The sequence below is a fragment of the Heliangelus exortis genome, chromosome 8 (assembly GCF_036169615.1).
Source record: "Heliangelus exortis chromosome 8, bHelExo1.hap1, whole genome shotgun sequence".
NCBI lineage: Eukaryota > Metazoa > Chordata > Aves > Apodiformes > Trochilidae > Heliangelus > Heliangelus exortis.
In genome coordinates, this window is record NC_092429.1 from 28,272,151 (window position 1) to 28,282,438 (window position 10,288).

Sequence of the window (10,288 nt, forward strand, 5' to 3'; positions counted from 1 at the left end):
CAAGGGGCAGCATTTCTTTCCAGGGCACCCTGAGAGCTTGTGCCCAAAAGCCCTGGAATGACCCAAAGGCTTCCAGGAGACTCCTGGAAGACTCCAAGAGTTTCTGCTGCAACAGATGCAGTGTTTTCTCAAAAAAAAAAAAGAAAAAAAGAAAGAAAAAGGGAATAAAGTACCAACCCCAGCCCTGCTCATCCCACCTGTGCCACCATTTGGTGGCAGTTCTGCACTTGCAAGGTTTGGACCCGAAACCAGGTTGAGCTCTGAGGTAAAATTGTTCCCCTCTGGAGCTCTGATTGGGAAGGATTTGCTGGGAGGAGGTGTTCCTGGATGTTCCCAGCTCCAAGGATGTCAAGGGGGGGCTTGTGTTCACCCCAGACCTTGGCAAGGATGGGTGGTCCTTGAGCACCCAAAATCTCAGCATCCCCCATGCTCATGGGCACCTGGAAGATACAATGGCTGTTTCACAATTAAAAAAAAAAAACCAAAAAAGCCCCAAACCTCTGAGTAAAGCCATCTGGCAAATGACATTTTAGAGTACCCTTGGCCAATGAATTGCATCTCCACAGATTTCCTTTGGGTCACACAGTGTCATTTTAGAAGGAAGTAATGCAAACATTTTTATTGAGAATGTGTTCATCATTATTACAGGTTTTGCTATAGTTATCAAGATTTCCCAGTACCAGAGGAAAATAAAACAGAGCCACATGCTTGGCTGTGTTCAGAGCTTTAGCAAGCCTCTCTAGCTCTTAGCTGAACATGCAGGGGTGGTATGGGTGAGTACAATCTAAAAAATAAAAAATAAAGCACATGTCAAAAGAGTTGGTGCTCGGTGGGCCTGGATGTGCCTACTGGAGAACTCCTCCTGCCATGGCAAAACCCTGGGGTGAGAACTGGGGTCTGGGGAGGGATGCAGAGAGAAAAAAAAAAAAAAAAAAAAAAGTTGTTATAGCAGGAATATGCATCTAAGGGGGAGACTGAGGTTTGGGGGACAGAGTCACTGACAGCCCAGGACAGAAGCCCTGAATCTATTCTTGTGCCTTCAAGTGACTGCAGGTCAGTCCCAAAGCCTCCAGGGAAGGACATGTCAACTGCAGTGATTAAAAATTCAGTTGCCTTCTGGCAAAGCCCAGGAATGGTAAAGAGATTGACACGTTCCTCCTACCATCTTCAGGGAAAAAAAAAAATGAGTCATGCTACCACTGAATTAAAAACTCCTATAAATAATGGTGGGGGGAAAAAAAGAGAAAAAAGGAAGGGAAGGGAAGGGAAGGGAGAAGGGAGAAGGGAGAAGGGAGAAGGGAGAAGGGAGAAGGGAGAAGGGAGAAGGGAGAAGGGAGAAGGGAGAAGGGAGAAGGGAGAAGGGAGAAGGGAGAAGGGAGAAGGGAGAAGGGAGAAGGGAGAAGGGGAGAGAAGAGAAGAGAAGAGAAGAGGAGAGGAGAGGAGAGGAGAGGAGAGGAGAGGAGAGGAGAGGAGAGGAGAGGAGAGGAGAGGAGAGGAGAGGAGAGGAGAGGAGAGGAGAGGAGAGGAGAGGAGAGGAGAGGAGAGGAGAGGAGAGGAGAGGAGAGGAGAGGAGAGGAGAGAAGAGAAGAGAAGAGAAGAGAAGAGAAGAGGAGAGAAGAGGAGAGGAGAGAAGAGGAGAGGAGAGAAGAGGAGAGAAGAGGAGAGAAGAGGAGAGAAGAGAGAAGAGGAGAGAAGAGGAGAGGAGAGGAGAGGAGAGAAGAGGAGAGGAGAGGAGAGAAGAGGAGAGGAGAGGAAGAGGAAAAGAGAAAAAAAGGAAAAGAGAAAAAAAGGAAACAGAAGAAAAGGAAAAGAGAAAAAAAGGAAAACAGAAAGAAAAGAAAAAAAAAAAGACATTTTCAAGTACTTGCAGGCAGAGTCTTTTTCTCCTCAGCTATTGTGGCAGCCATCCCATTCCATCACAAACTGCTCCACACAAGCTGGGGCAGGTAACCCAGAAATCAGATGGCACTCCCAGAGTTAGCAATGCCTACCTGCCAGCCTGGGAGTGGGAGAGGAGGAACCTGTTCCTATTTTGCTCAGCTATGGTGTTTAAGCTGGGAGCATGCAGGACACAATAATACATGGAATAATGAACCTCCTCCCAAACAACAGCTCTGCAGAACCCTAGGAAAGATCCTTGGCCAGCAAAAACCAGATGCACAGAGAGAGAAGTGGCCAGAAGGGGAGAGCTGCCCTGCAATGGTGGCTGTGGTGATGGAGAAAAAAGGCCTGAAAAGCCTTGGACTCCCTTCCAAGGAAGAGTAAGAGCTCTTTTAATGTCTGCAGACTAATGCAGAACAGCTTGTGTTCTAAAAAAGCCTTGACATTTGGGAGCTAAATGACATCTAAGCTTCAGCTGAGCTTTTGCCCACGAGCAAGGGGAGCTCACAGTCCCCAGTGGCTTCTCCTGTCTCCTGCCCCTTGCCAGCTTCACCAAATCTGGTCCCTGGGTGGGGAGTGCTGGGTCTGAGCACATCCTTCCCTTTCCTTCCCTTTCCTTTCCTTCCCTTCCCTTTCCTTCCCTTCCCCAGCCCTCCCTGGGCTTGCCAGACCCACCCTGGAGATGCAACGCTGGCCCCAGCTCTCCTGTCAGACACAGACCCCAGGGCTCCTACACCAGTGAGAGGAGGGTTTGCTGCACAAACTGAGCCTTGCCTTGGGTTGCAAATGCTGGCAGCTGCATGCCATGGGGTACAACTGGGACATGGGACAGCTAAATGGGGACAGCTCTGCTGCTTCGTGCCAATGGATGCTCCTGCTGCCCCGGTGAGAGCCCAGCCCCACTTCTGCCTTGCTGCAAGGTTCATGCACACTGGGAGACGAGGTTGGAGTTGCAGTCTAAGGTGTGAGGGTGGCTTCTTTTGGAGCTTTCAGGCCCACAGGCAGCACCTGGGGGGCTGACCAAGTCCAGGTAGTAGGGGGACTTGAGGAAGCGGCGGTAAGAATCCTTCTCCATCAGGGTGAATATTTTCCTCTGAGCCTCATCAAAGCAGGACAGAGTAGGCTCCAGCACGTTGTGGCTTGTCCTCTCCCTTGTGCAGGAATCCAGGTTGACCTGTGGGATCAAAGGGACAGCATCAGAAGAATCTGTCCCACAAGGGGTACAGCTTACATAGGTAAAGGAAAACCCAGGGGTACTTAAGGTGTCCTTAACGTGCACTGGTCTGGAGTGGCCACTGGATACCCTGAAGCCTCAGAATCATAGAATCATAGAATTGGCTGGGTTGGAAGGGACCTCAGAGCTCATCAAGTCCAACCCTTGATCCACTCCCACTGCAGTTCCCAGCCCATGGCACTGAGTGCCACATCCAGGCTCTTTTGAAATAGCTCCAGGGATGGAGAATCCACCCCTTCCCTGGGCAGCCCATTCCAATGGCTGAGCACCCTCTCCCTAAAGAAATTCTTTCTCATGTCCAACCTAAACCTCCCCTGGCACAACTTGAGACCTCTTGTGCCCTCTTGTCTTGCTGAGAGTTGCCTGGGAAAAGAGCCCAACCCCCCCCTGGCTCCAACCTCCTTTCAGGGAGTTGGAGAGAGTGATGAGGTCTCCCCTGAGCCTCCTCTTCTCCAGCCTCAACACCCCCAGCTCCCTCAGCCTCTCCTCAGAGGATCTGTGCTCCAGTCCCTTCCCCAGCCCAGTTGCCTCCTTTGGACCTGCTCCAGCACCTCAATCTCCTTCCTGAGCTGAGGGGCCCAGAACTGGACACAGGACTCAAGCTGTGGCCTCCCCAGGGCTGAGCACAGGGGCAACAGGACACCAATTGCATCTCTGCTGCCAGATGAATTGTCAGGGGACACTGACACCTATCCCTCTGGGATGCAGCCAGCCAGAAAACGTGGGACACTGGGACTCAGTCCTTTTGGGTTTCTCCCAGTTGAGTGTGCACGTGTGGGGTGGCTACATGGTTGTAACTCAACTTGCTTTTTCTCAACCTGAGTTTAAAACAATAAAAATGTCCCCATTTCCTTGCTAACTCACCACCCTTCAGCTCTTGTGAAACTGCTGATCCCTGCTTTCCTCTGCTGCAGAATTCAGGGTGATACTTTGCCCAAGGAATGGCCTGTGCTCATACCTCTTTTGTTGCCTGCACGGAGATGAACTCATCATAGATCTTTCTGGCCTTGGGACTGAGCTTGGCTGGGGATTTGGTTTTCTTGTAGTCCTCACAACTGACCCAGAACTCGATGTTTTCCTCACTATACTCAGATTTGAGGAAAGCACGGAAAGCAGCCAGTCCTCCTGGATTGTGTAGAGGAGAAAAACCAGATCAGGTCAGGGTGTTGGTTCCTGGATTGTTGTACCCAGGAACTTCAATAGCTCAGCATACAGAAATTTTGGGTTCTGCTTCCCAAAGCTCAAAGCCTTGGGAAGTTTTGAGCAGTTCCCCTGGGGAGAGCTGCCTGTACCCACAGCAGATTCTAGGCTGCAATTTAGACAAATCCCAAAAAATGGGATGTCACTCGTGGGTCCTCAGGTGCCTGCTCCCCCTCTGCAACCTTCAGTCACTCAGCCAAGCAACACAAGCAGCTCCTTCCCATCTTCCCAGGAGACCCCAAGGAGGCAACCAACAGCCCATGGGAACAACAGGAAGGAAATTTCAAGGATATCAACACAGCAAATCCCATGGGCTCAGCTGCAGTTTCTCCACTTTTTGGCCGTGGTTTAACCCACTCTGAACTGGGCTCCAGCCCTGCCCTCCCCTTGCACAGGGGCTCAGCAAGTTGCCACCTCAAAAGGGACCACTCAGCAGCAGGGCAAAGCCCCACTCATGATAAATTTGGCTTCTGCCTTGGATCTGACCCAGAACACCCTCCCAGGTGTGGCCAAGGTGCTGCTAAGGAACAAAATTTGGCACCTGGGGACTGCTCAGCAGGGACTTTGCAGGCAGCACCCTCAGCATCCCCAGCACAAGGGCATTTTTTTACTTACTGTCATGGTGGATCAAATTTTCCAAAGAGTCTGCCCACTTCCTGACCTCCTCTTGGCTAACCCTAAAGGGAGGAACACAGGGAAGGTTTGAGGGGAGTACAGAAAGGACAGATTTGGGTTTTTGCTACACACCACTGAAAAAAAATCTCTTTTCCTGATGTTATTGATACACAACAGACCAAGAAGGCCTTGTCTGCTTTACAGAACCCCCTGGAGATCCCACATCTAAGATTCCAGTTTCCAATCCCTGCCTCCAGCCGTGGGTTGGAAAGGAATTTTCCTGGAAAAATGCTGGGGACTTTGCTTTTATTTTGTGACTTCTGCATTGCTTCTTGTTTGGACTTCTGGGATTGCTCTTCCAGGTTGTATCAGTGAACCCCAAAGGGTTGATATCCTTAACCTCTTGGAAACAATAACTATGTGGAAGAGAGAGGAGCATGGAAACTGGAAACACATGGGGAATGTGGGAAGACATCCTGCATTCATTCCCCATACTATACCAGAACATCCTAGCACTCATCCCTTCCAGGAGCCTGCCTTGTCCCTTGGAGACCTCCTTGGGAAGGATTTGTAAGTCCTTGGGAAGGATTTGTATCTATTTGCACCTCAGTGAGAGCAATGAGACCCTGCCAGGCTGCCCTCTCCATTTTCTCTGCCAATATCTCTGTGCAGCCTCATGGACCATTGCACAAATCCTGCTCAAAGAGTCAGGGATGCTGAGATCCTGGATTTGCCCACTTGGCTCTGGTGATTGCATTATTACCCCCCACAGGAGGCTGCACAGGTCCTTCCACATGCATATTGAATTACAGCAGTGAGGGCAGAAAGGGACCTCAGGCTCAACCTTCTTCATGGAAAGGGGCTGAGAAGCTCTGAGGAATTTTGCCACATCCAAATGCAAACACTCAGGTGGTTCAGGCAATGCTGGGAAGCAGCAGCTCATGAAATTCAGCTCAGTGAAGGAGTAAACATCACGCTGCAGCCAACCTGGGCTTGGCTATATTTCAGTGACTGCTCTTACCTCTGGCTTGAAGATATTTTCTCCTTCTTGCCCTGGGAAGAGCTGTAGTCACAGGACTCTGACTTCTGCAGCAGGAAGCCCAGCCGATGCTTCATGTCTTTGGCACTGAAAGAAATCACCCAAGATGAAGAAAAAAGCTTTATAAATTCCCTCTGCAGCCTCCTCACCTCCAGCAAGCTCGTTCAGCATTGCTCAGTGACACAAATCCAGGTCACAGTGCTGATTTTCCACTCCTCACATAATGGGTTTTCCTGTCACCAGCCCAGAGGCAGGGCTGGCAAAGGGGGAGAAGCTGCTGTCATTTCTGTGGTTTGTTCACAGTTAAAATATTGTCACAGAAAGGCACCACCGGGCTGTAGATTTGTCACCTTGTCCTCGAGCCAACCTGTCCAGCTGTCTGTCTGCTCCTGACACCCTCCCCAACCCTTTCCTGCAGCCCTTCCCATCTCTCCACCTCCTCATCCAGCTCCAGCAGCACCAGGGAGGGGATGGGAGGAATCGAAGGGCTGTGGGATGAGAGCAGGGGATGAGCCAGGAGCTTCCCCACATGCAAGCTACTCCCTTGCAGCACAGCAAGCTCCTAGCAGCTTTCAGGCTTAATTTTGTTCTGCTTTTCAGCATGGTCAAGGCAATCACTGCCTGACAGCAGCATCTGTACGTGCAGCTGCCACTCGCCTCAGCAGCTCTTTGCATTTCCTTCCAGTTTAAGGAGAAAGGGGGTGAGTAAATCAAGTCCTGCTTGCTCAGGAATGCAAGCCTGGACCTGCTGCAGGGTGTAATGACAGCATCAGCAGGAAATTCTTCTCCTGGCCCTCAGATCAGAGCCTATAATAAAGAGCAAGACCTTGTGGCACAGGGCTGAGCTCTGAGAGCTGCTCAGCAGCATCCCAGAACTGCTCTTTGCTCCAGCTCCCTGCCAGCAGTCCTGGCCAGATCTTATCCCACTGCTTGGCTTTGCTCATAAATGTTCCCCTAACAACTCCAGCACTCAGGTGAGAGTGAAGGAAACTCCTGGGTTCATGAGAGCTGCATCTAACCAGGGCCAAGCTCCAGTCCTGCTCCAGGCAGAGATGGATGGGGTACTCAGGGCTGTCTCACTCTGTCATTATTTTTGCTCCCAGAGAAGATGCTCAGGTCTGCAGGAAGGTGGCAGCAGGAGAAGTCAAGACAGAGCTGCTTGCAGTGAGTCCTGCAGCTTTCTGGAAGAGGGATTTTCTTGGGAATCCTGGACAGAGGCGGTGAAAGATGTAAACTTTTTGGTTTTCTTTTCGTTTTTTTTTCTCAAAATTTTTTTTTTTTAGGGCTCCCCTCCCCTCCAAACGTAGCTGCAAACTGGAGGGTTGGGCGTGTCAATATTTTTTTCCTCATATTTTCAGCACTTGTTTTGAAATGCATCACAATGAGCACGAGGAGGTTTTTTTTTCCTCGTAGATGGGAGCTGCCTGAATCTCAGTATTTTTCATGTATTTTCTCTCCCATTTCACAGCCTCATGCAATGCAGTTCTGTCCATCCCCACTGGCAGCACCCAACAGGGGTATGGGCAGCCCCACAGCACTGATTTGGGCCCTCACCCAAATCCTGGGGGCTCCAGGCTGACCCCCCAGCAGCTGCCAGATTTGGGGCACCCTGGGCTGGGCACATCCCTGTCCTGGCAGTCTGGGTTCCTGCATTTGCTATGTTTTTGGGGGGAAAGGCCCTCATTTTTTTATTTTTTATTTTTTTTAATATTCTGTCTGCCTCACTGCCCCTTCAAAAAAAAAAACAAAACAAAAAACCCACAAAAAACCCCCAAAACAATAAAATAAAAAAACCCAAACGAACAAAACCAAAAAACCAACCAAAAAAGCCAGAACAAGAAGACAAACAAAAAAACCCAAACCAAACAAAAAAACCAAAACAAACAAGCAAAAAAAAAACCCAAAAACCAACCACACACAAAAAACCAGGAAAGAAAATGCAGCAGAGAAAGAAGCAATGGAGAAAAGTAGTGCAGAGCTTTTAAGATATATTAAGATATATCAGATATATTAAAACAATGCTAAGAGCTGCTGGTTTTGCTGCTGGGAAGGATGGGTTTAGCATTCCCACAGCTCAGTACAAAACCTTTACACAATTCTGCCTCTGACTGAGAGAAAATGAAAACAACGAAGGGGAAAAAAAAAAGAAAAAAAAAAAGGAAAGAAAAAAAGAAAAAGAAAAAAGGGGGAAAAAAGGAAAAAAAAAAAAAAAGGAAAAAATAAAGGGAAAAGAAAAAAAGGGAAAAAAAGAGGGAAAAACAAAGAGAAAAAAAAAAACAAAAAAGCCTGTAAGCGATCATTTGTACCCAACCTTAGAAAGAGAATCAGAACCGAACCTGCCACTTCCATTTCATCAGAAAATCTCCATCCCTCCCCACGCAGAGATGCCCAGAAATAGCCGGTACCTTTTTAAACAAGTGGCTGGCAGCGCAGCGAGCCCCTTGCACATCTTGCTCCGCGGGGAGGTTCTGTATTCCAGGGAAAAACAAAAAAAAAAAAAAACAAAAACCAGGAGAAACCAGGAGAGACGGGAGGCTGCGTGGGGCTCCTTCCTTGGCTCTCTGCGGAACCCGAATCCGTCCCCGAACCGGGCGGGCTGCTCTTGGGTCTCCTTTATAGCCCAGCCCAGCCCAGCAGCGCTCGCTGACCCAGTCAGGATTCAGCTCGGGAGCAGCACCCAACCCCTTTTTGCCCACCCAAGAGGAAAAGGGTGACGTGGGAAGCGAGACAAAGGAGGCAGAAGGAGTGAAAACCTTCCCCGAAATGAAGCTTGTGGTCTGGCTGCAGGAGGGGAGGGTTTAAAAAAAATAAAATAAAAAAAATAAAATAAAAAAAAAAGGGACGGGTGGGGGTGGGGAAGCTTCAAGGTTTTTTTTTCCTAACTGGAAAAGGTGGGAAAAGAGCAGCTAAAAGCTGGAGGAGGTTTTCAGATGGGCACAGGGTAGTAAAAAGGGTCAGGGAGTCAGTTCTGAGCTTTGCTGCTTCCTCTGTTGGTTTTGTCCTTCTCTTTAGAGCGAGGTGGTGAAAACAAGGAGCAAGGATCCTGAGTGCAAAAGGTTTCCATAATCCCAATAAATAAAGAAAGAAAGCAGAGCTCTAAGGAATAAGAAGATAAATTCACCAGGAAAATACCCCAGCAACCCAGACATCCCTGTTTTATTCTAGAGGTAGCTGGATATAGGGCTTTGGGGAGGCTAAAAACAAAAAGGGGAAAAAAACAACAACAACAAAAAAAAACCACCAAAAAAAAAAACAAACACAAAAAACAAACAAAAAAAACCAAAAAAACCAAAAACAAAAAAAACCAAAAAAACAAAAAACAAACAAAAAAAACCCAAAACCAAACAAATAAAAAAACCCCAAAAGATCCCCAAACCAACCAACCAAAAAAAAAAACAAAAAAAACCCAAAACAAAACATAAAACAAAAAACTGAAAAAAAACCAAAAACCAAACAAACCAAAAAAGGTTTGAGGTGTATTACTATTATAATACAAAATAAGTCTGTGTCCTGACATGTTTGGGGACAGCTCCTGTAAATACAGAGGGAAAGCAGGAGGCTGGCATCATGGCTGCCTCAGATCCAGGGGTATCACTGCAGTACCTTGCTTCTCCATTTTCATTTGCCCCTAATCAAAAGCCAGCCCTTAAGATTTGGATGTCCCTGAGTCCCCAAAGCAAAGATTATCAATTAAAATACTGAGCCTGCTACTGCTGTGAAATAAATAAGTTTTCCTAGCAGCAGCAGGCTGGCTGCCCATGCTGCTGTATTCTCTGTATCCCACTGCTGTATTCTCTGTATCCCACTGCTGTATTCTCTGTGTCTCACTGCTGTATTCTCTGTGTCCCACTGCTTTATTCTCCCCAGAAACCTTAAAATATTTTGCCCACAGGCTGCAGAAGGTGCAGGCTCTCTGGGGACTGTGAACATGTTAATTGTGTGGCTCTAATGCCACTTGGGTGCTGGTGCTGTCACCACCAGGTCACCTGCATTCCCCAACCTCTCTGTAAAAAGAAATTTCAACCCCTGCCATCCCAACAGAACCCCAAAGGGCTTTGCAAGGAAGAACAATCCTCCCTGGGCTGGGTTTGCAGGCTCTGTCACAGTTTAACCCCGGGCTGGTGTTAAAACCTGGATATTTTGCAGCTGAAAATTCCCTTTTTCCAGCTCATTCACACAGACTGGTGCAGTGTGGCCCCTGTGGAGGAGTTTGGGTTCGTGCACTGTTTTCCCTCTTAATTTGTGCTTCCCAGCTGTTGCAGCTGAAGATCCTCTGAGCTGCTCCAGCTGATCCCCAGTACCAAGAACCTCCTGTCATC

At 48.4% G+C, this 10,288-nt stretch overlaps 1 protein-coding gene across 2 annotated transcripts; it reads right to left on the reverse strand.

Annotated features, from left to right (window-relative positions):
• Positions 1–591: 591 nt before the first annotated feature.
• Positions 592–9,326, reverse strand: RGS4 (regulator of G protein signaling 4). 2 transcript variants are annotated; one of them, XM_071751333.1, is made up of 5 exons: positions 8,375–9,326; positions 5,952–6,056; positions 4,931–4,992; positions 4,074–4,240; positions 592–3,055 (listed from the first exon to the last, which is right to left on the reverse strand). In XM_071751333.1, exons 1-5 carry the CDS (start codon positions 8,416–8,418, stop codon positions 2,804–2,806), a joined length of 630 nt encoding a protein of 209 aa, XP_071607434.1. In that variant the 5' UTR covers positions 8,419–9,326; the 3' UTR covers positions 592–2,803. The 2 variants fall into 2 exon arrangements, with proteins under 2 accessions (XP_071607434.1, XP_071607436.1); XM_071751335.1 differs by lacking the exon at positions 4,074–4,240 and having other exon boundaries at positions 2,838–3,055; positions 8,375–8,672.
• Between the last annotated feature and the right edge of the window lie 962 nt (positions 9,327–10,288).

Excerpts from the sequence above, each read along its gene's own strand:
- RGS4 (XM_071751333.1), bottom strand. The coding sequence starts at position 8,418 with ATGTGCAAGGGGCTCGCTGCGCTGCCAGCCACTTGTTTAAAAAG. Across the intron at positions 6,057-8,374 it reads CCAGCCACTTGTTTAAAAAG|TGCCAAAGACATGAAGCATC; the intron begins GTACCGGCTATT and ends GATTTCTTTCAG. Across the intron at positions 3,056-4,073 it reads CCGTGCAGGCAACAAAAGAG|GTCAACCTGGATTCCTGCAC; the intron begins GTATGAGCACAG and ends TTGATCCCACAG.